This window comes from Mustela nivalis (genome assembly GCF_964662115.1).
Source record: "Mustela nivalis genome assembly, chromosome: 1".
Lineage (NCBI taxonomy): Eukaryota > Metazoa > Chordata > Mammalia > Carnivora > Mustelidae > Mustela > Mustela nivalis.
This window is the reverse complement of record NC_139020.1, coordinates 146,952,127-146,977,105: the sequence shown is the minus strand read 5'-3', so window position 1 is coordinate 146,977,105 and position 24,979 is coordinate 146,952,127. Positions and strand designations below refer to the sequence as shown.

Here is a 24,979-nt window from a genome sequence, read left to right as displayed (position 1 = left end):
ACAGATTTGTTTCCTGGGAAAGCAAGGAGACAAGGGCCAGGCCTCGGCTGCTCCCTCACCCCGGGATCACAGGCGGTGAGTAGGCTAGGAGAGATGGAAATAGACTGCCTGCTCCTGGGTAGGCCACTCTTGTGCTGTAACTAGTCCAGCTCAAGCTCTGGCTGTCCTGCTAAGGGGCACACAAAGGCTGTGGTCAGGTCCTTTGTTCAATTAGACTCTGGGGCCTTGGACAGTCGGACTGGCTCCTCTGAGCCTGTTTTCTTTCAGGAAATGAAGCTAAGGCGGCCTGCTTTGTAGGTTGTGATGGCAAGTAAATAAGGTAACACATACACGCCCTTGGTGGAGTTGGGCACGGAGCTGCTGTTCTCATTACAAAGCCACATGGAAGCTGGCAGACTTCCATGTAGTAGTCTCCTGGACCGTGATAAAGTGGGGCTGTTGGTGACAACATGACCAGCTTCCCGTGATGCGGTAGATGGGGCCACCTGTGTGCCCCCTTGTGCTTATCCTACCCATTCCCCCTGTGCATGGTGGCTGCTGTCTGGGGCAGGATCCCATCTGGGCTTGGGACAGTGGTAGTGAGTTTCCTTTTACAGATGGAGATACAGGCCCCAGAGAGGCTGAGGAAGGGCCTCAGCTTGCTGATATGGTTTGAGCTGCCCAGACCACCCCCACCTTCCAGGCCAGACTCCAGAGTAAGCCTGCCTCACTACCACAGTCCCAGCACCTTTCTGCAATGTCCACCGAATATTTCCACGGGCTTCTTACATACGTAGAAGGTTTAAGAGCATATGTGTGAGGGAACACAGGAAGAAGCTGAGAAGGTTCTAAGGGTAAGGGGGTAATTGGCAGGAGTTAGCATCAAAGTAGAACCCCCGCGCCCCCGCCATAGCCCTGATCACAACACCTAAATGGGCAGACCTTCAAGGATGCTGGGATTTCTAAAGCATTTTGCATCCTTTAGGCAAACTTCGCACTGCCTGCCGGTTGGTGGAGCTTTGCCCAGCCCTTCCCAGGATTCTTGGATTCAGTTTGTCCCTGAAATGAAAAAGAAGCCAGAGGTAAAAGTGGGAAGACGAGACTAAAACTAGCTTTCAGAGGCTTGCTCTGGAGCTGTGGCTGGGGGAGGATTCACACCTAGTCCTGTCTTTTAAATCTTCTCTGGAGAAAAATGTCCACAGACACCACAGGCCAAGGACTGTGGCTTCTCATCTCCTTGATTAGCATAGACTTGTGGAGGCTACCTAGCACACAACAGAGCAGGAAAGCACCTTCTCAGAACAGCCAGCAAACCCATGGCTTCTAGATGCATCCCTCAGGAATAAAGGAACCACTCTGTTCTCAGTGGGTTTCCTGGGGCCCAGGGTTAGTGAGAACACCTCAACCGGAAGGTTCTGATTCAGCCTACTTTATTAGGTCCAGAGTTACGGGTGGCGATGTGGTGAATGTGCACAGCCAAGGGTGGGTGCTGCAGAGCAGGCTTGTGCCCAGTGCCTTCTTGCCTAATGTCCAACAGCTTGCAGGATTTCCAGGGCCAAGGAAGCCACCACACTGTCAGCAGATGAACTGTGAGAAAAACCAGAGCAAAAACACTTAGCCACCTCCAGGGCAAAATGTGCCTTCTTCCAAAGGGGCCAGCCTCTCATACTGGAGTACCTGATGGGCCAGACCTGTGTATCACCTTGAGGCACAGAAACTGGACACTCGGGCTTCAGGGCCTCAAGGTGAGAACCCTTCAGCCCCCACTCCCCCCACCTGACACTGAGCTGTAAAGGCAAGTCAGCAGCCAGCCCCTGCCTAGCCCAGGTCCTGCGGCGACAGGCCTGCCCAGAGAGCCGGCCTACAGCTGACTTCGGCACGAGGGCCAAGATCCAGACCTGCTTCCGACGCTGGCTCTCCCTGCTCCCTATTGCCGCTTCCAGGCCAGTCAGCCAGGAGGCTCTGAGTTTCTTACTCATAAATGTGGATGCGCAATCGAGCCACTGGAACAAACAGACACATTTAAACCTGTGCCTTCACAACTGTTAGCAAGGAAAAGGAGGACAGACAGCACTACCTTGAAGTATAAAATTAGCTCATGGCAGATTCCTGACTACACAGAGATCGAGCTTTGGCCAATAACCAGGAGTGGGGGTGCTGCGTAAGAGGTGGGTCACAGTGGACGGGGCTGTGGTGTTTGAGTTCTGCCTGATCCCAGCTGCGTCAAGGCTAGGCTGGTGGAGTCCTGCCACCCATCCTGCCCACTGGAGCAGCCCAGAGGCCCCAGTAACTGGCAAGGAGGGTACACTGACCTCTGGAAGACCACAATGGAACTGAGAGCCCAGCCATCCACTCATTCTTGATCTACAGAAGAACTCTTTTGGTTGGGCCAGCAGAATGAAACCCAAACAAGACAACTTCGCAGCAGCACCCTCCCCAACCCAACTCGAGATCTGCCTGGTATGGACATTTCAGTTGCTGCAGTGTTGGGCCAGGGTGCAGGAGGGGCCCCCAGCTTTGTGGAGCACTGAGCTATGTTTTGACACATTTGGTCCCAATCTGGGTCCAGTGCCGAGAGGTGCTGGCTTTGGCCTCAAGGCAGATGGAAGCCCCTGTTGGGCGAGGGCTCCCAGAGGCAGGCTCTGGAGAGGAAGGGTACTTGGTGCTCTCCACTCAACCCTTTGGACTCTCCTTGGCACACATCTGCTCAGAGTGGCTTCACCATGGCACAAAAACAGGTCTCTGGGGACAGATGCCACATGGTCCTCACACAGCGGTCCAGCAGGTGGCCTGTGGCCACTGTCCATTTGGGGAGTCACTGTCCATTCCTTACCCCACAGGGACCCAGCAGAACGAGGAGGAGCCCCCTCAAAGCCAGCCTGTTCCTCACCCCCTCACCTCAGAGAAACCACAGATAAACTACCTCTTTGGCTTAAACTTGAGAGGGACTGGGGTAGTCTAGGAGATAGCATCCCCACAGACTGCTTCTCAGCAATGCCCCAGCCATGTACTTTTTCTTCCAATTAATACTGAACCCGAAACAGCAGGAACCAGAATACAGAGAACACCGTGGTTCTGAAAACCAACCACCAGGAAACACTAGCACCCATTCCATGTCTTGTGTGCCCAGTGATGTCCCAGTCAGTATCCCTTAGGAGGTGGCTCCTTCCCCCTAGGACCCAGAGAGCAGCTTAAGTTCAGGGGACTGTAGCCCCTACCACTTCCCACAGCTCTGGGGACACTGACCTGAAGCAAGCCCAGCTCTGGCACTGTTACGCACAGTGAGCAGCCATCAACATGGTCTGACTGCAGGATGGATGCCTGGGTCAGCTTGCTCCTGCTTCCATGATTTTTCCTTTGGTCACTTGGCATTAACAATTCAGTTCTAGTGTAACAACTTGTAAGCTCTGCCCACCCTACCCCCACCTGCTACCACCTCTCAAGTTTAGGCGGTGTGCGTGGGTGGTGTCACCGTGAGATGAACCCTTCCTGCAGCCCTTATTTCACTGAGATCCCGGTTCCCACCTTCACAGTGTGTGATGTGCTGCTGGGCGACAGGGCAGCCCCAGGCTGTGAAGCTCACTTCTAGGACATACTGCACATACAGAGCAGAGAGCTGAGGACTAGGAGGCTCACCTCACTGTCAACTTCTGGGTGACAAACAGTCTGCTGCACAGTTTCTGTTTTCCCTGAAGATGTGGCCAAGGAAAAAAGCCTGTGCTGTTAGTCCTGCCCCAGCCCTGCCCAAACCCCTGCGAGGTGGTGACAGTGGATCCATGTGTTCACAGGCTGGCCACACCTTCCTTGTGAGGTTCATCTCATCACATCCCCCCACTCCAGGCATCCCTCCTCAGCTCTCTTCCCTATAGATGGGAAAATGCCTCCCCCATAGGACTAGAACATTCTACTTTTCTCCCTCCCACTGCTGACCTCCCCCAAATCCCCACCACCAGCACAGTGGGGATTCCCGGGGGGAGTGCAGGGGCACAGCAGCCCCTCACACACTGGCAATGGCAGGCTGGAAGGTATGGGTCCTGGGATGTGGGGAAGCCCAGTAAACTCTGCACTGCTCCTCCTGGGCCTACTTACCCCCCAGCTGGGGCCAGCCATTCCAGAGCCTGCAGAAGGCTGCCCGCATCCTTGAGGCTCTCCAGGTGCTTCTCATTAGATGTGACCTGCAAAGGAGGGAGAAAAAAGTGGTTGGCTGGCCCATCCCATTCCTGACTCAGCCCCATCGGATGAGCACCCTGGGTCTCAGGCTCCTAGTGGTGGTAGGGAGCAGTCCGAAGTCCAGGGCACTGCTGACCGGAGCATTAGAGGCAGGCAATAGTGTTGGCCTCTGGGGGTAGTGAGCAGGAGGGAGTCCTTTGGGGCTTCAGGGTGGGGAGCCTCCTGTGGGTCCCTCAGGAGAGTTTGTGTTCTGGAAGCCTAAACTGCTGAGTTAGAGCAAATGATGGTGAATGAACTTCCAGTTGTTAGAGACAGGACACCTTGGGGCCTTGAACCCAACACAACCTCTTTCATATGGACAAAAGAATCAGTTCTAGGTGCCTGGAGATCTAGGGGGTGGAGGAGCTGAGGGGAGAAGCACTAATAACCAAATCAGGGCACATACCCCTTGATGAGTATCCTGGGGAGTGGGACCTGGCTCACTGCCATGGTCCTGGGAGAACAGCAAAAGCACATGGGAATCTGACTCTGTGGCTCCTGTGAACTGAATCATACACTCGCAGGGTTGGAAAGGCCTAGATGGGAGTGGACCCAAACTGGGCTTCCAGAGACCTCCTCATAAAGCCCTCCATAAAAGTCCTTGTCTGTGAGGCAAGAAGAGAAGGCTTTAGGAATGAACCTTGATCCTAGTATTAGACTTACTCCTCTTAATTCAACTTCTGTGTCCTATTTGTGTCTTTGTTATTAAAAAAAATTTTTAAATAAACATTTGCATGGTACTTTACCTTTCAGAAGGCTCTCCAGTCTCCTGTCAATTTTCTCATCTACTTTTATTTATTCACCTTGCAAGGTAAGCATGTAGGGTATTTTATAGATGAGATCATTAGGGGGGGCAAAACAGAGGTACACCTGGAGCCCAATCCTAACCCCACCATGAAGCTGGAGCCAGGCTGGTCTCAGCTGCCCCCCAGTGCTTAGGTGGTCTTTCCATTTGATCATCCAGGGCTGGATTATCATTTCTCAAGAGCTGAAAATTTCATAATCATTCATGGTGATACGAAGGCTATAGGGGTAATTAGACCTTAACGCAGACTGAATTTCATGTGCGTGAGTTTGCACCTCCACTGAGATCCTATCCCACCTTCTGAGTGTGCCAGCGACCAGCTGCCAAGGTCAACTGCATCAGGTGTGATTTCTGCAAAGATTTACATCTTAAAAGGCCTGCATGTAAATTTGTTCTGAAATTATACCCAACTTGATGAGTTCAAAGGCTGCTATTTGAAAACATCAGCTGTAGTTAAATTAGGTCTAAAGTAAGCACAGGGGTCTTCAGGGAGGTTTCCCACCTAATTTTTCCCAAAAACTGTGCCACACATAACTCAATTGAGCTATGTCCACAACCACTGCCCTGACCAGCCCTACTGTGGGACTGTGTGTAGAGGCTGTGCTCCAAAGCAATTACCCAACAAGCTGCAAAGAAATAACAAGACCCAAGGTGAGTTAAAAGGTGCAAACAGAAAACTACATGAGAATGAAGTGATGAAAGGAAGAGATCAAAACAGCATCATGTGCGGCTGACATAAATGTAGCCATAAATGATGCCAAAAGAGTTCCTTAAAAACTCTGTGATTCGGCCACTTAAATGAACTCTTTATGTTTTTTTAAAGATTTATTTATTTTAGAGAATGTGCAGGAATAGGGAGAGGGACAGAGGGAAAGAATCTCCAGCAGATTCCCTGCTGAGTGAGGAGCCCAAAGTGGGGCTCAGTCTCAGCAATCCTGAGATCACCAGCTGAGCCAAAACCAAGAGTCAGATGCTCAACCAACTGATCCACCCAGGTGCCCCTTAACTGAATTCTTATTAACAATATCAGTTGTCCTGTATATAAAGATGAGTTAATTAGAAGATAAATATTGTAAATAAATCAGAGGTTCTAGTTCTGGGTAAGACAAAAAAAACACATGCCACCCTTTTTCTCCCTCTAAATGCAATTATAAAACCTGAACAGAGTGCGCAGCACAGCTATTTGAGAACACTGAAAAGTGAACAGCAACAGGTAGACTGGGGAAATGCAGTGAATTCAAAGTACCACTAAATTGGTGTAGAGTTGACCACTTCTCTCCCTCCAGTATATTCTGGCTTGAAGTCAGTACTATGGGACAGAAGAGAGAGCTCAGGGGAAACCAGGCTTGAGGAATGGGAAAGGAAACTCCCCAAAGCTCACAGAGAACAGATAAAATCCTTCAGGTTTCTCCCCCCTCCTTTCCCTCAGTTCTTTTATCCCAGGCCCCAGGCAATTCTGTGGAGGCAGCGACAACAGCAACAGCAGCCAGTGACAGGAGCCCCAGCCAAAACTGCCCCCTCACTCTGCTCTATTCTCACCAATGTTTAGCCTAGACATAGCAGTAAGTAAGCAATTTATGGCCAGACAGAAAATGGGAGATTCAAGAAACCAGGAAAGTATTGGGGAGAAAACAAATCCAGAAGAGCTTGAGAAAAACAAAAACAAAACACCATAAAATTGTTTATAAACTCATAGGCTCATGCATGCATGGAACTGATCCAAATGGCATACCAAAAACTTAGGGAACTGAGCTAATTAACCTCTGTCCAGACCCCAGACTGACCCCTAGAGGAAGGACACACAAGATAGACCCAAATGCTGAGAAACTGACTTAACATTGAAATTACTATTCTAATCTGCAGCCTGATCATAACCAACATAATTGCTTGCTCAAGTAAAAGTATCAATATTCTCTGCAGGGTTCCAAGTAGGCACATTGTCTCATAATATAATATTAAAATAGCCAAGATAAAATCCAGAATTGCTCAGCATCCAACCAACCATGAAAATCTCAACTCACATGAGAAAAGACAATACAAAATAAATAATAGGATGACACAGATGTTGGAATTATCTGACAAAAACTTTAAAGTCTTGTAAAAATGCTAAAACAAGCAATCACTAATGCTCTTGAAACAAGTATTAAAATAGAATGTAACACTCCTTAAAACAAGTATTAGAATAGTATTAAAATAAAGTACTAGAATAGAATGTAAAAATTAGAAGATATAAAGGAGAACCAAACAAAAATTTAGAGGTAAAAATATAACATTTTTAAAAACCATGCCAAATGGATTCATTAGTATAATGAAATTTGCATTATGGAAAGAGGCAGATAAATAGAAATGATCCAATCAGAGCAACCAGAGTGGGGAAAAAGTTTAAAAACACAAAAAGAGCCTCAGGGATCTGTGGAGCAATAACAAAAAATTTGTACCACTGGAGTTACAGAATGAGAGGGCAGAGCATGAATGGATGAAAAGTATTTGAAGAAATCATAGCTAAAACTATTTCAAGTGTGATGAAAGATATATATGTACATAGTCCAAAAAAAAAAAAAAGTGAGAGGCTCTCAAAAAAGATAAATCCAAAGGATCCATATCCAACACATCATAATCAAATTTGCTCAGGGCAAAGGAAGAATTGTGAAAGCAGGCAGGGGAAAAAAAAAAAAAAGATACATTACCTATAGGGGAACACTGATTTGAATTACTGTGGATTTCTCATCACACTGAGTTCAGAAAAGAGTTACATAATATTTTTAAATTGCTTAAAGAAAGTAGGTATCAAACTAGAATTCTGTATCTCACAAAAATATCATTCAGGAATTAGGTGAAATAAAGATATTCTCAGGTGAAGGAAAACTAATGAAAGCAGAAGTTCTCTAAAAGAATCGGAAATCCTTCAGGGGCACCTGGCTGGCTCAGTCATAAGAGCATGTGACTCTTGATTTTGGAGTTGTGAGTCTGAGCCCCGTCTTGGGGATAGAGATTATTTGAAAATAAATAAATAAACTTAAAAAAAAAACAAAACAACAAAAAAAAAAACCTCTTCAGAGAGAAAGGCAATAACACCAGAAGGAAACTTGGAACATAGGAATGAAAGAAGAGCAACAGAAATGGTAATTATCTGGTTAAACATAAGAGACTATTCCCTTTCTTCAAAATACATTTGACAGTAGAAAAGATAAACATATAATATTGTCCAGTGTAGATATGAGAGAAATGAAACATAAAGGGGAGAGAACAGAGTAATCTATAAGATGGTAAGGTTTCTATATTATATTTGAAGTTGTAAAATACTGATTATAAATAGATTGTAAAAAGTCAAGTCTTTTATAATCCCAGTGGCAACCACTAACAAAACTTATACAGAGATAGTAAAAAATACAATCATAAAAGAAAACGCACAGAAATCTTAATACAATAGACAAAATGTTAAAACATTTTGACATTTTAACATTTGACATGTTAAAACATAAAGACAAAAATAGCTTAAAAGAAATCAGGAAAGAAAAAAGCAAGAAAATGAAAACTGAGGGGATAAACAAATAAAAACAAATCAAGAATTACATTAAATAAATGTAAATGATCCAAATGCAGCAAAAAAAAATTTTTTTTTTCTACATGACAAAAAAAATGACCCAACTCTATATTGTCTACAAGAATCTTAAATAGAGTGAGATAGGTTGGTAAAAAGTAAAAGGATGAAAACAGATATACCATGCAAACATGAATCAAAAGAAAACCAGAATGACTACATTAATATCAAAGAAGACTTCAGAACAAAAAAATTATCAAGGATAAATTACCAAGGGACATAACATTTTGATAAAAAGGTTTATCATCAAGAAGATATAATTTTTTTTACTCATTTAGCAATAGAAATTAAAAATACACAAAGCAAAACTGATACAAGTGAAAGGAAAAACAGGTAAGTCTACAACAGCAGTTGGATGCTTCAAACCTACTTTCATAGTAATAGACAGAATGAGCAGAAAAAAAAATCAGCAAGGATACAGAAGAGTTGAACCACACCATCAGCTAACTGATATTGACAGCTACCATTGACATTGGTAGAGCACTAAACCCATCAAATAACATAATATATTTTTTTTTTCCCAAGAACTCAGGAACATTCACCAATCGACATAATACTCTAGATCATAAAACAAATCTTAACTCATATAAAAGAATTGAAACCATATAAATTATATTTTCAATCATAAACTAGAAATCAATAAAGATAATAGGAATATCTCAAATCCCTTGAAAATTAAACTTATTCCTATAACCCAAAGATCATTTTCCCCAGGAAAATTTAAAAATTAGAAAATATTCTAACTTAATAAAAAATAAAATATTTTAACTTGGTAAAAATGACAATATATCTAAATCTATGGGATGCTGCTAAAGCAGTGGTTAAGGAAAAATTTATAGAACTAAATACTTAACATTAAACATGAAAAAAGGTTCAAATTAATTCAAACTTTCATGTTAAAATACTAGAGAAAGAAGAGCACGACAAACTGAAACTCGAAAGGAAAAAGGAGCAGAAATCAAGAGTAATGTGGTACACATAAGTCCAAGTATTATCAACATGTACACTAAGTGTAAATTTAACAAATACTACAAGTAAAAGACTAAGATTTGCAGTCTGGATATAAAAAAAAAAACACAACATAACTAATGCTGCTTATGAGAAACGTACCTTTTTAGATAGAAGGGCACAGAACAAATGGAGGGTAAAGAATGAAAAACTAGGGTCACCTGGTGGCTCAGTAGGTTAAACCTCTGCCTTCAGCTCAGGTCATGGTCTCAGGGACCTGGGATAGAGCCCTGCATCTTGGTCTCTGCTCAGCGAAGGGTCTGCTTCCTTCTCTCTCTCTGCCTGCCTCTCTGCCTACTTGTGATCTCTCTGTGTCAAATAAATAAAATCTTTAAAAAAAAAAAGATGCTACACAAATACTAGCCAAAGAAAGTTTCTGTAGCTAATATCAGTTAAGGTAGACTTTAAGCCAATGATCATAACTACAGATAAAGACGGGTATTTTGTATTTATCATATTTCGTATATATGACCAGGAATATGTACACCAAGTCTAAATTCTAAATGTACTTAAAAACCATCTAAAAATAAATTTTAAAAAATGATGAAACCAATATGAGCATTAGATACCATAATTATATGGGGTACTTTCAATCTCTCCCAGGAACATGCAGACAAAAATCAGAAGGAATGCAGACTTCTTTTGTTTTTTGTGTGTTTGTTTTTTGTTTTTAAGATTTTATTTATTTATTTGACACACATATCTGATAAAGGACTTTTATCCACAATGTAAAAAGAACTTTAAAACTCAGCAGAACAACAACTTGCTGGATTGTTAAAAATGGGCAGAAAATCTGCATAGATACTTCACGAAAGAAACTCTTATGGGTGGCAAAGGAGCACGTGTGTTATTAGGGAAATACAAACTAAAACCGCAAAGCAAACCACTACATCCTTATCAGAATGGCTAACATTCAGAAAACTAATATCAACAAATGCTGGCCAGGAAGCAGAGCAGCTGAAACTCCCATTCCTTGCTGGCTGGAATGCAAAATGGTATAGCAGTTTGGAAGACAGTTTGGCACTTTCTTATAATAAATGTGGTCTTACCATATGGCCCAGCAATTACACTCTTAGGTAATTCACCCAAGTACACTGAAAACTTACGTTTGCACAAGAACTTTTATTCCAAAAGTCTTTAGCAGCTTTATTCATGATCACTAAAAAGTGAAAGGAACCAAGATGTCCTGCGACAGGGAAATAAAAAAACAGTAGGGAAAGCATTTGTGCATTACTTGGTGTCTAGGTCTGACTGGATCTTTAGAATGACATCAAAGTAAGGTCCAGATGATTTTTGAGTTTTAATTTACCCTGCTAAGTTATTTTGTCCTGTGATTACCTATTTCCTGTAATTAGTCAAGCTGGCAATATTGGGATTTCCAGTGGCTTCAAGATGATCCTTAAGAAGAGTAAATGATTCCTTTCTCCCAGAGTTTGGGCTCCTCTCAGGCCACTGAGAGTTATAAATTAAGATGGGAACCAACCCTACTTTAGAAACATTCCACAGTACCTACCACATAGTGCGGACCTGAACCTTCTATGTTCTCAGTACTTAAACCCAAATTGTGGGTCTGTTCAAGAGCTGTCCTACCCTTTCTCTTTTGTCTTACGAAGCAGAGAATGTTCTGTGCACAGTGAGACCCACAGAAAAATGTCAGTGAGGTAGAAGTGATACTTGTCCACCATGATCCTGAATTTCTGGCTCAGCCACTGTTGGAGAACTTCTCGTGACCATGATTAGAGTCGTCAAGAAAGAGCATTGCAGGGACTCGTTTTAAGAAAATAAATAATGTAAGAGGAGATTGGCAAAGAGTGTAAACATAATATTTCTCCCTGCAATTACTATTTTCATTACTAGCACTCAGCTAATTCCCATAAGCCAAGACAAACAAACTCAATTTTATTTTCCAATAATGTACTATAGCTGAGGTTCCTGGACCTCCAAGAGTCCACAAGTGGATTTCATTATTTCCAAATGCCGTACACTTCCTGCGAAAAGTCACGCCTGCCTCACATTCCTCCTTGTTATGATAAAAATGTACCTGCTGAATATGGAGTACCAGTCATTATCTCACGCGGAGACATCTGACTCGTAGCTGTGTGGCTAAAATCAGTCAAAATGGAAACATGAATTATACTAAATACATGCCATTCCCTTGGTAGAAGGATTGCTCCAAACATGGGATATTTAAGAAAAAGATCAGAAAAAAAGTTGGGAATTGGAGCTTAGAATTAAGAGCAACTTGGAAAGAATATTCCTCCACTGCTGTTTAATTGAGGATATATATAAAAAAACAGGTAACACACTCTGGGCCAATACATGACTTATTCTACCTGCTACCATCACTTGAATGTGAGGTGTGTTGATCAGCATTCGTGCGTCACTGGGCATAACTACAATATTGAAAGGAGAGGCAAGTGTCCTGCAGAATCAACCTTCAAATGCCCTACCAGGCTCACAAACTGTAAGGTAGTGGCTTTACACAACCTATAGGACAAACTTGGGCTTGGCTGCTTTCTGGATTTCACCTTCCCAAGGGCAAACCCACAGAAAAGTCCTCTTCTGTGCCTCCCTCTCCGCCCCCCACCCATGGCAGGACACTGAAATCACCCAGTCCTTTCATTGGGCAGGTGAGGCTGTGACAACAGGGAGGACTGATTGCCCAGGGCACAGGGGCCACAGAGGAACAAAGTCAGGCCTGGTACCTACACTCCTGATCTAAGGCCATAAAAAAGGTGTGAATGAGAATGTACTTTAATTTTCTATCATGGTGGTATATAATGAATTCATGTTCATAAACATGACTCACAGCATCATCCTTGTGAAGCTCATAAATGTTCCAGGGTGAGCTTCTCTATTTAGAGACGGTTTCTGGGGAAATGGGGAGCTATGTGGCTGCAACCGAGTCAGGCTTGGGCAGCCTGTGGGGTTTATGAGTGTGTCATAACATCTGCCTGTGTCTTCAGCGATCCTGAATGTGTGTGGCAAAATGAAGCCGAGGTAGCTTTGGTTTTCTAACCAGAGAGGCCTCCAAACAGGCCCAGGCAATGCTCAGAGACTAGAAAAATCCAGGAGATGAAACAGGGGATGGGGAGCCAGCCCAGGTGCTCCCTGGTGCTTGTTATTATAGACACACACTTCACACAGGGGAGGTTTGTTTTAATTCCGTGCCCTTCAGATCTCACAAATACAAGTAAAAACAGGCAGGTAACTATGACGATCCTACTTCAGAGAGTTTAAATTTCAAAAATAAATCCATCTGCCGAGCCCCTTTATTTTGTTCTCTTAACAGATACTTGGTCTTCTCTCAGCAGAGATTTTTAGGTGACTTCATAGTCATTTTACCAAATGCATAGGCAGGCGGGCTTTCCCCTTGCCATCAGACACCAGGATGGAATCTGGGGAAGAACCTCTGGAAGGTATGAAGGGATCTGGCAGTTCCTCCCCTACTTCGGCCTGGTGTGGCGGTGTTCGCTGTGGACCTCTCCAGAAACTTACTGAGCTGCTGCCAGGCTCCTGCCTCCCACATGCACATTCAAGCAAGGCTATATTAACACATGCTGCTCTGCACCCAGGCCTGTACGCTCATCATACCTTCCATGATGCGGAGTAAATCTGGGGTAAAATGGAACAAATCTCATGCAGCTTTCAGCTTTCATAAAAAGTTTATGCTCCTCAATAAAAGCAAGTGAGGCCCCTTCAGACTAGTAAGCAGGAAGGGATGACTGGAAGGAATCTAGAGGTGATTCCTGTAAGTGGATCTGGTGATTGATCACTAAGGGGTAGGGGGTTCTAGCTACAACCTACACCAGGGCATCTCCAGGGAAGAGAGGGCTTGCAGATGAGGCAGACCTCCTGGCAGAGCCTTGCTTACCTAGATTTGCCCCAGATTCCCATGGACTCAGGCTCTCTGGATGGTGCTGGAGGTCTTACGCTAAGCCTGAATGGTACGGGAGCCTACGCAGTTCCATCTGTGTGTCCAGACTGACCGCTATGAAGGGATTCGTCTACGCTCCACAGGAAGCACAATTTAGCTTTCATTCGCAGTTTAGCGGCATCAAGGACCAGAGAATGGTGACAGCCAGAATGTATTGATTCCTCAGGTTGAAGAAGGCTGGGGCAGAAGAGGAAGAAAATGGTTGACCACCTCTCATTCAAGGGCACCCAGTGAGGTTCCATGTTGAGTACTCAAGAACTGGGGTTGGGGGAGTGCACTGCAGGACATTGGTAGGTGTGCACAGGCAAGGCTAACAAGTCTTAGGTTTCAGGTAGGAACTGCTGGAATTCACCTCTGTAAGACCTAAAAGGCCTAGGAGTAGAATGGTCTTGGAATTTGGGTCAAGAAAGGAGAGACTTGGACAACCTTGAAAAATAAATCTTAGTATGCTTACTTCCCCCAGAAGGGGAAATGGAGGCTAGCAGGGCTTCTGTGACTTATCCAGGGTCACATGGCCAGCAAGCACTGGCACTGGGATAGGACCCAGTCTCCCCAACTTCAAGACCCCTGACTGTTCTTCCCAAGAGACCACTCCATCCTCACATGTGTGCTGAACACCCTGCACGGCTGGAGTTGGCTGCTGGGCTGGGCAATAGTAATAAGTGACTGACTGAGGGAGTGTTGTTGCAATTCAAGCTCCTCTGCCTACATGCTGGTGATCCCGCGTAAAGGCTTGCCGGTTCCGTGCTGCCATGCACCCCACCCCTTGTGAATCATAAGATACCCTGCTTCCCACCATTGCTGTTCTGGACTCCCATCATTTCCAGTGGGAGCAGGGACCACAGAGTATCTCTCCTAGACAGAACTGGGGTTCTAGGTATTGATTGGAGGACTCTAGGTCATGTGTCCTGTCTGATAAATGGCTCCTGATTTGGAGACCATCACTCATTTGGTGATTGCCTTCACTGCCTGGCTACCAGAAGAAGGCTTTTGTGCATCCCTCCTTGCATCCATGGGTGGAGGTCTGTCCTTGCTGGTGATGGGAAGTGAGTTATAAGTTTTCTGGGCTGCCACTGTAGACTATTATTTCCTGTTCTCCTCCCAATGGCCCTATGAGAAAGGTCTATGATCCCACATTTGAGGTGGGGTGAGGTTGCTGGTCTGTAGTAGAGCTGGGATGGAGACCAGGTCTGGCTGATTCCATTGCTCCCCCTGCCCTAATCACCATGCTGCCCTCTGCCTCCCCTTATCAGTGTCTGTCTGGAGGAACACTCAACAGAGACAGAGCCAGCATTCAACCAAGGAAGGTAGGAGCTGAAGCCTCCCATGAGTAATGAGAGGCTGGCATTCCGGCATGATGGGAGCCAGCCCTAGCTTCTAGAAGGAATAGCTGGGCCTGAAGTATTTAAGGCCACAGCCTCTAGAGCTAGGGTCAAAGTGGGGAACACTCTCCTCTCAACTGATACTTCCAGATTTGGAAAAGCAGCCATCAAAGGAGGATGGGTGGTAGGCAAACATTTGAATTATCAGATGGCTTTAGTGAGAACAGACCAGTGTGGGAGGATTTTCTTCTTTCTGTTCACCTTTCTTTCCTTCTCCTAAGGGTCTGTATGCTCCCAAGTCTAGCCTGACACCTCGGTTCTCCTCTCCTGCCCAGACTGCCGCCTGCACCTATGGGTACCTGCTAAATCCAGGGGCCATGGAAATAATATGCTGAGGACTTGAATGTTTTCCCTTTTCATCCCATAAGACACGATTATTTTCTAGAAGAAAATTATCCACTTCTACTTCATTTTAGGCCAGCCAATTCTCTCATATCTCTGTGGGGCAGTAAAAAAAAAGCCCTTATTGCTTAAAACTGTCCAAAATTATATCAGTTTCTGGCCATTAAATCTAGTAAGTTTAAAATGTTGAAAATAATATAGCTGGTTTGGGATCTCTTTTAAGCCAGATCCAACTGACTAGCTACAACAGCCAGGTCCAAAATATGTGAGGAAAAAGCAGCTTTAATTGGCAAAAAATTACAATTGTGGACAGCATGTGAATATAAGGATAAACTAGAGGATGGCCCAGAGAGATTTCTGGTGAAATACAGGCTCCATGCCATTTTCCCCAGAGGATCTCATCCATGTGCTTGGGCAAATATGAGAGAGCGGATTTCCAAGGCAGTGGTCCTAGGATGTCAACCATGGGATGTGGCTGGAATCACTTCCTCACAAGAGAAAATACTCAAGGTAGCAACCATCACATGATTTGTAAAGCATAACTTGGGTCACAGGAAGTAAGGAACTGGGTGAGTAGAAACAATTTGAACTTGACCCAAGAAAGTTCCAGCTCATCCTTTGGAATACTATAGGGTCATACAGAGGTGTGATCCCTGGTTTGTGGTATGAGCTATTGTGTGTGTAAGGGCGCGGCTTTGAGGTGGGAAAGAAGCAGATAGAAGTGGCTTAATAGTACCCATTTCCAGCTCTTTCTCTGAACCCTCTAGTGGATGGAGAGACAAAGTAGTGCGATGTTGATATCAGGCCAACAAGGCTAAATAAGCCCCCAGAGTTTCCTTCTTTCCTCAGTTCCTCCCTGCACCAAGAGAGGACACTGTTAGCTACAACACCACCCTGCTGTGGTTCAGCAATTATAAATAAGAACAATCAGGAAAATGCTCATGATGTAAATTAAAAAATGCAAAAAATAAACACATATGTGGAACATGACTACAATCATCTAAAATGAGTATGGGTACATGCTAAGTTTGATGCCTCTAGTGTTGTAAGAGAATTACATACCTCATTCTCCCCCCCCACCCCAAGGCCCTCAGTTAAGTGAGAAGTGGGCAGAAAAGAAACCACAACAGTAAATGGGATGACACGTGAAAAGCTTTTTTGGTGACTGTATGTGTCCATACTAACATGTTAGTTAGTATGATTCTGTACTCCAGATCAGGGTGCACTGAGCACCTACTGTATGCCAGGCCCTATTTGAAGTCTGCGGATCTAGCGCGTGGAGGAGGGTCGAGTCAGAGCTGTGGCTGTGAGAATCAATGAAAAAGCAAACAGAATAATTTGAGATAGCAGTAGGTGTCATGAAGAAACCAGAGCAGAGAGAAGAAGTGTGTGTGGTTGGGTGGCCAGGACAATCTCCCTGAGGACAGAATGATGGGAACACCAGCCACAAGAACAGTCTGGGGGCCTGTATTCTGCAGAGGAACAGGAGCAGCAGCCATGCAGGACCCAAGGTAGGAACAATGCCAAACAGACTGGGGAGCAGTAGAAGTAGGAAGTCAGCTGGGAGGGTGAAATGACGGCCATGGGGACCCCATCCAAGAGCTCACCTTGGGTCACCTCCAAGACCCTCACAGCCAAGGGTCAACTCACCCCAGGTCCCCAACCACGCTGACTTGACCTCCCCTGTCTTTCCTTCTAGTGAGCCTTCAATTATGCAAAGAGAAGATGCTGCCTGGACCTTTGTTCTCAGTGGCAGAGACTGTACCTTTTCTGGTGGAGGCGTGAGGCAACAGAAGACTGGAGTGGGGATGAGTGTGCCAAATGGGACAACCCCTTATTGTAGACCAAGTGTCTACACAGTCCCTTTTGGGGGAATACAATAAAATTCTACATCCTAGACTTCATGACGTGGAAACAGAACCCTTGAGATTTCTATCAGGACTCTCCAGAGACAAGGAAAAGGTGGATGTAGAGACCTTCCATTTGAAACAGGTAATGTGATCACAGACTCATTCTCAAAGTGGAGGGAGATAAACTCATCTATGATTACTAATCATCTTTTAAACAGACTTACTAGATGAGCTTTTGGTTTTTGGTGACTACTTATTAATAAATGGTAAACTCTTAGCTAAATGAGAGAAGTCTTCAACCTACTCCTGACACACATGTCATGACTGGAGGAAAACGTCAATTGGTTATGGCCGACTGTGAATTCTGCTTGTAACCACATGCTCCATAAGCCGGAACACCTTTGCTACTATGAAGTCACTGCATTTGCAAGTACAAGAGGGAGATGATACGGGGTTAGGGCCTAGGAACTTGCCCCCACAGGCCCTCAGGGAATTCAAGATAAAGGATTCTAAAGACATCAAGTTGGGATCTGTTAAGTCATAACAGAGGACCTCAGGGATGGAGAGACATGAGAGGTTGAGACAGCTGGGTCTGGAGACAGAGCCAACACCTCAGGATCCTCATTCTGGAGTGGGCCTGGGCCTCCACTCAGGAAGGCAAGTGAGGGAACACTTCAGGGCTGGTGGGCAGACAGCAACCACAGGTTCCACAGCCAGCAATGGTGTGGATGCAGGGAGTGGCCTGCTTTGGAGGTGACCAGCCAGCCTTCCTGGGCCTCCGAGGCAGGTGGCTTCCAGGAGGCTCGGTATCACCTCAGCATGTGTTAGGACAAGGCCAGGCATAGGCAGGCAGAGCCAAGGGTCAACTCATTTCTTGTGCCTTAACACTGCCCTCCAAATTTCACCCTTATACTTCTGGGACCCTCGAGTGATTGGGGGCTGTTAAAATTTCCTCAAATTGGTAAAACTGGGAATAAAATGACATGGAAAGGAAAATTAGAACATATCTGGTTTACAGGATTAAAGCCATCAGGCACCAATTAGTCAAAATTTAGGCCCAATTTTGACTGCTGGACAGCTGAACATTCCCATGGTGGCTGTTATTTTTGTTGAGAGATTTAATACTAAGAGACTCCATTTGGAAGCATTTTAATAATGACCATTCTGAGAACATGAGTAGCCCCAGTGAGCATCTCGTCCTACCTTCCCTCAGGTAGACCTCTGCATGAGGACATACTGTGTGAGGCCTCAAGAAGGCCTGGCTCCAGAAGAAGGGAGCAGAGTCGTGAAGTCCTGACCTCAGAGGCAAGTCAGCTGTCGACTGACTCTGAAGCATCCATTATGCACAGCTAGGTCATAATAAGGAGCCATTTGTGGTGGGTGTGGGTGGGCTTGGGAAACCCCAAGGAGAAGCCCTAGGTCAACCTGGTGATCTACACAGCTCTGAGCAGAATTGGTATCCACAGGAAACAACTTCCTGGACAAGGGTCAAACTGGCCTTGGGATAAAATTAACTGAAGCAAAGTCTCAGAGCCTTCCGGGGTGACATCAAAGAGCCCGAATATTTCTCTCTAAAAGGCTCTGGCAGGCTGAGGTGACCCACCTCTGCAGGCCTCTATCCCTCATCTCTGTGGGGAACTCATGGAGCTGGCGAAGAGGAGCGTGGCTGCTGCTGGTGACTGGACTGGGTTCAGGGTCCTGGAATCAAGGAAGTTGTGGCTACCACTTGGCAATCACTCAGGGCCCCCTTTTGGGCCACCTGGAGCCCTTTAATAGGGATGTCAGAGCTTTGGTACGAGGGAGTCTCTGATGGGTGAGTCAGAGCCTCTAGAAAAGTTTTGGGTTGACTGCAGACTCAGCTCAAATGTCTTTGTAGACCAGAATGGGACACCAAAAGAACCTTGCAGTATTGAGGTCTCAGAGCTCTGAAACCAGCAGGGACTCCATCTCCACCCAGATCAGGCACCATGGGAGAACTTTGGGAATAGGTGGTCTGGCCACAATCAGGCAAGACCATTGTTTTTCCGCATTGTCCTTAATGGTTCACAGTACAAGGTCAAGCCTCTTGGAAGCCTAAGAGCATTATCCAAGGGGAAACCTGCCAGGGCTTTCAGACAAGGTGGCACATACATGATTTCCATGTGTTTCTTGAGCCCCAGGTCGAAGGCAAAAGTATCCCTAGGAGGTTTTCACTAAACAGAGGCAGAAGAATAGACTGAGGAAAGGATTTCTTTCCCTAGAGAGGACAGGGAGCTCTCCTATTCCTCCTTCTAACTACAGTGCTGTGACGTCTTCCCCTGACAGCTCCCTCTTACTCCCTTAGTCCCTCAAAAGCACTCTGCCCAGGACTGACCTACATGGAGGAAGGGCGATCCTACAGGAGGGTGGGGCTGCCTGACAGCTTTTAAGTAGAGAATTTGATCCTCTGCGTGTGTGTGTGTGTGTGTGTGTGTGTGTGTGTGTGTGTGTGTGTGTAAGTGTGCTGGGAGGGGGTGTTTTGAGGCTCTAAACACTTCCCTCAGATAGGTTCACTTATCTCGAAATGAGGAACACAGCAGAAGGCAAAAGGCAAAAATCCAATGCACTTCAACATAGTAACCTCTGTGAGACATTTAGGTCATAATGTGACAAGAGCTATAGTGAGAAGGCCTTCACATGCATTACCCCAACTGACCTCAGAGTGAGCAGGGGCCCTACTGCTATTCTCATTTCCCAGAGGAGGGAACTACCATCTTGAGAGGAAAAGTGGGTAACGAGGTCTCCTCCACTCAGGACCCTCGGTCTCAGTCATCAAGTGGCACTGAGAGAAAATGAAGAGGCCAAGTCAGGAGTGTGAGTTGTGAGGTCTATGAGATCCAAATGGCCTGCCAAGTAGGTGTCGAGCTGTGACTGTGGATGATCCACTGGCTTCACAATGCAGCCTACTACTCCACATCCATGTTTCTCAAAGGGGGGGGTGCTCCGATGTCTACAATAGCCAAACTATGGAAAGAGCCCAGATGTCCATCAACAGATAAATGGATAAAGATGTAGTATATGTATACAAATGGAATATTACTCAGCCATCAAAGAACTTGAAATCTTGCCATTTGAAATGACCTGGATGAAACTAGAGGGTATTATGCAAAGCAAAATAAGTCAGTCAGAGAAAGACAAGTATCATATGATCTCTCTGATATGAGGAATTTGAGAAACAAGAGAGAGGATCATAGGGGAAGGGAGGGAAAAATGAAACAAGATAAAAGCAGAGAGGGAGACAAACCATAAGAGACTTTCAAACTCAAGAAACAAACTGAGGGTTGCTGGAGGCAAGGAGGGTGGGAGGGAGAGGGTGGTTGGGTGATGGACATTGGGGAAGGTATGTGCTATGGTGAGCGCTAAGACTAATGAATCACAGATCTGTACCCCTGAAACAAATAATACATCATATGTTAATTTAAAAAATAAAATAAAAATTAAAAAAGGGGGGAGTTCTGTCCCCCAGAGGACATTTAGCCATGTCGGGAGACATTTCTCGTTGTCACAGCTGGGGGTAAGGGGATGTGCTACTGGCAAACGTTGGGTAAAGGGGAGGTACTGCTCCACATCTTAGAAGCACAGAATAGCCCTGCAACAGAGGATTATCTGACTCCAATGTCAATAGCACTGAGGTTGACAAGCCCTGGGTTAGCCACCAGATCCTTGCTCGGGCAGGATATGTTGTCCCCTTCTCATGCTGTACTAAGATGTCTGGGGCAATTCAGAAGGCTAGCTCCCCCTGCCCTGTTGTTTTCTGCATGAGGTTAAGTCGTGGACTAGCCTTTGTCCAATGCACGATATCTTCCTTCTGGGGTCTGTGGGGCTGTGACCATCACAGTATATATCCCACCCCAGGATGAACTTGTGCTGCAGGGCCCTTCTGAGCTTCCCAAGGCTTAGAGGTCCTGGTAGAGCATCCTGGAAGGCCCCCATGTTCCACTATCCCTGCACATGGCTCTAGAAAGTAGTGTTCACAGAGAGATGCTTTAGAGCCACTGAAGGAGCATCACCTGTAACACGGCTCTTGGGCTAGCCCTCCCACTGCTCTGTGGACCAAAGTGCTCACCAGTTCCATGGACTCAACCAACCTAGGGGAGATAGTTTCTATCCAGGCCAAACTGGCACTCAACTATCACCAGCTAGTTCTTTTTTCCCACGTGACCCACGGGAGTGAAAGTTTAAAGCAAGCTTTATCACACTCATCTGAAATTCGTTCTGTAAGAGTTTTAGAACAGATCGGGACTCTGGAAGAATTAAAGTGTGATGAGCACAACACCCTTATTTTGTATTTAGAGTATAATTACTCAAGCATCATTCCAAGATAACCATTAGAAATGGAAAATTTCATCCTCCTCCATTAGCTTCACTAATAATTTCAATGCAAATCCCTGAAAAGAATAAAGGTCACAGACTGGAAATATTACATGTTACCCAACATGCCCTTTTATAGAAAATCCTAGAAACAGACACTGGGCCTAGCATACATAAATGAGTTCTAGGAAATGATGGTCCTGTGCAAATGCACAGTCTTCCAGCACATGGATGAGGTGGCTTCAGGAAAATGTAGCATGGTCCAAAAGTTCCCTTAATTAGGGATATTACGAGGCTATAACCCATTTTACCCCACAACAAAATGGTACCATGATTCAGTTGCTACCTTGATGAGATGCTTTGGTTCATGACATTGAAACATGAGTTAAAATCATAGGAATTCTGGGACTATTTTAATGAAATGCAACTTTATGAAAAACAAATTCTTATGCAGATTATCTACTTAATGAACCTTCATAGGATTCCTTTAAACAGTACAATCTCCATGTCTCTTAAAGTTACTCGAATGATAAAACATTTGGTTTTACAGTTTCCTATAAAATTAAATTACTGAATTTATTCTTTTAAGAGAAGTGTACAATAAAGTACTTGAACATAACTGTAGTTGAAAGGGTGCTGGGGATAGTCCTTGACTCTCTGGCAGCTCATTTTTTTCCACTCTTGATACTTTGTATAACTAAACCTTCAGCTTGAGGATACAATGAAAATACTATTTTTACTAGCATGAACTGTTATGTGTGAAAATTACAGATTGTTTTCTGGATTAGTTGGAATATATATGTATATATTAGAAAAAACAACACACCTAGACACATCATGTAAGCAGCCTAGGGCAATGACAGGCAAGGTTGTTAGCTCAAGTCAGAAACCAAGAGATAGAGCATCATTCAGAGAAAAAATGATCTGTAATATATAATAAAAACCACCTGCTCAAATAGGGGGCCCAGAGTTCAGAGACAAGAAGGAAGGATGGACACATTCAGATTGGGGAGGATATAAACGACCAACCAAGAGAGGGTCCCAGGGCCAGGGCTAGACATCCAGGTTAGGTACTCACTCTACCCAGTTGAGGGTCCATGACCTTAAAGCAAGCCCGACTGACTCCACATCCATACTTGCCCCCTCCTCTGCCCAGGAGACTCAATGGATCACTCTGCACTGTCCTTGGGTCTCCGTATCAGAGTTAGGAAGTACAAAGATCTTTCCCTTCTTCTAGATCTCTTTTTTTGCTTTTGTTGTTTTTCTCTGAAATAGGGAGGGATCAGCACCACTCCAGAGTTCAACCTCTGCCTTTCATGCTTGGATCCAAGGCAGATGTGAGACCATGTTATATTAGCAGCTGGTCCTGCTAACGTTAGTGCCCTAAATGCTTACTATGGGCCAGGTACTGTTCCAGGTACTTAGAGATGAATTAGCTTATCAGAGCTCCTAAGAATTAAAACCTGTTAATGTTCTCATTTCGTATATGAAGAGATTGTGGCACAGAAAGGTTACATTCCTAAGGAATCTATTAAAAAGCTTAAACAAGCAATACTGAAACTCAAATCCATAAAATGACAAAATCTGAGAATAAAGTGCATTGTCTATTTATTCATTTTGTGTATTAAAACAAGTAGCAAAAATTATTATAATAACTCTTTTTCTAAACATGACATCTTTAAATTACTTCTTTTTAACCATCTATATCACTTGTAGTTTTTACTTAGTTGATACAGGGCTTCTAAAATTGTGCTTTTTTTTTTTTTAATTATTTTTTTTACAATTTCTTTTCAGCGTAATAGTATTCATTGTTTTTGCACCACACCCAGTGCTCCATGCAATACATGCCCTCCCCAATACCCATGACCTGGTTCCCCCAACCTCCCACCCCCTGCCCCTTCAAAATCCACAGGTTGTTTTTCAGAGTCCATAGTCTCTCATGGTTCACCTCCCCTTCCAATTTCCCTCAGCTCCCTTCTCCTCTCCATCTCCCCATGTCCTCCATGTTATTTGTTATGCCCCACAAATAAGTACACAAAGATAAACTCAAAATGGATAAAAGACTCAACATGAGACAGGAATCCATCAGAATCCTAGAGAACATCGGCAGTAACCTCTTTGATATCAGCCATAACAACTTCTTTCAATATATGTCTCTCCAAAGGCAAAGGAAACAAAAGCAAAAATGAACTTTTGGGACTTCATCAAGATCAAATGCTTCTGCACAGCGAAGGAAACAGTCAAGAAAACAAAGAGGCGATCCACGGAATGGGAGAAGATATTTGCAAATGACAGTACAGACAAAAGGTGGATATCCAGGATCTATAAAGAACTCCTCAATCTCAACACACACAAAACAGATAATCATATCAAAAAATGGGCAGAAGATATGAACAGACACTTCTCCAGTGAAGACATACAAATGGCTATCAGACACATGAAAAAATGTTCATCATCACTAGCCATCAGGGAGATTAAAATTAAAACTACATTGAGATACCATCTTACACCTGTTAGAATGGCCAAAATTAGCAAGACAGGAAACATGTGTTGGAGAGGATGTGGAGAAAGGGGAATGCTCTTACACTGTTGGTGGGAATGCAAGTTGGTGCAGCCACTTTGGAGAACAGTGTGGAGATTCCTCAAGAAATTAAAATTGTGCTTTTAAAAATGTTTTTCTATGTCCTTTTTCTAATTTCTTCTCACTTTTTTCATTCTGTCTTCATGTATTAATCATTTTTCACAGCTTTATTGAGGCTTAATTGACATGATAAACTACACAAACAGAAATTATACAATCTGCTACATTGTACGTATGCATACAATTGTATACATACATGAAACCAACACCATAATCCAGATGGTGAAAATATTCACCATCCCCAAAGTGTCCTCATGCCTATTTCTAGTCTCTACCTTCTCCTTTCTGGTCCCATCTCCACCTCCAGGAAAGCACTGATCTGTCTTCAAAATATACTATTTTTGCATATCATAAAATTTTATGTAGATGGAATCAGACAGTATATGTTATCTAGCTACTTTCAGTATAGTTATGTTGAGACTCATCCATGTTGTAACATATATCAATAATTCATTCCTTTTTATAGCTGAGTGGTACTCCATTGTATGGATGGATATACTAGTGTATTTTACTGATCACTTACTGATGGGCATTTGGGTTGTTTCCAGCTTTGGGCTATTACAAATGGAGCTACTGTGAATTTGCATATTCTGCTCCTAGAAACATCATTACCACTTCTAATGACCTTCATTCCTTTGTGTAGATACAGATTTCAATCTGACATCCTCTTCCTTCCAACTGCAAGGCTTCCTACAGTGTGGGTCTGTCTGCTGGTAATGAATTCCTTCAGCTTTTGTATATCTGAAAAATGTCCTTTTTTTCCCCCTTCAGTTTTGAAAGATATTATTTGCTGGATATAGAATTCTAAGTTGACAGCTTTCCATTCACTGCTTCAAAGGTGTTTCCTCATTGTCTTCTCTCGTGCACTGTTGCTAAAGAGAAATGGGCTGTCATCC

The 24,979-nt window shown here is 44.2% G+C and overlaps 1 protein-coding gene across 5 annotated transcripts in view; it reads right to left on the bottom strand.

Moving 5' to 3' along the window:
* Positions 1-1,392: 1,392 nt before the first annotated feature.
* The window catches only part of ULK4 (unc-51 like kinase 4), a 636,882-nt gene continuing 613,295 nt past the window's right edge, over positions 1,393-24,979 (bottom strand). For all 5 annotated transcript variants that reach the window (XR_014310110.1, XR_014310111.1, XM_082724762.1 and 2 more), the window contains 2 exons: positions 4,069-4,154; positions 1,393-1,566 (listed from right to left, as the gene is read on the bottom strand). Coding sequence is in view for 3 of the 5 variants with exons in the window: in XM_082724762.1 (XP_082580888.1) it covers positions 1,503-1,566; positions 4,069-4,154 (150 nt within the window). In the remaining 2 variants the exon portion in view is untranslated. The remainder of the gene's footprint in view (positions 1,567-4,068; positions 4,155-24,979) is intronic.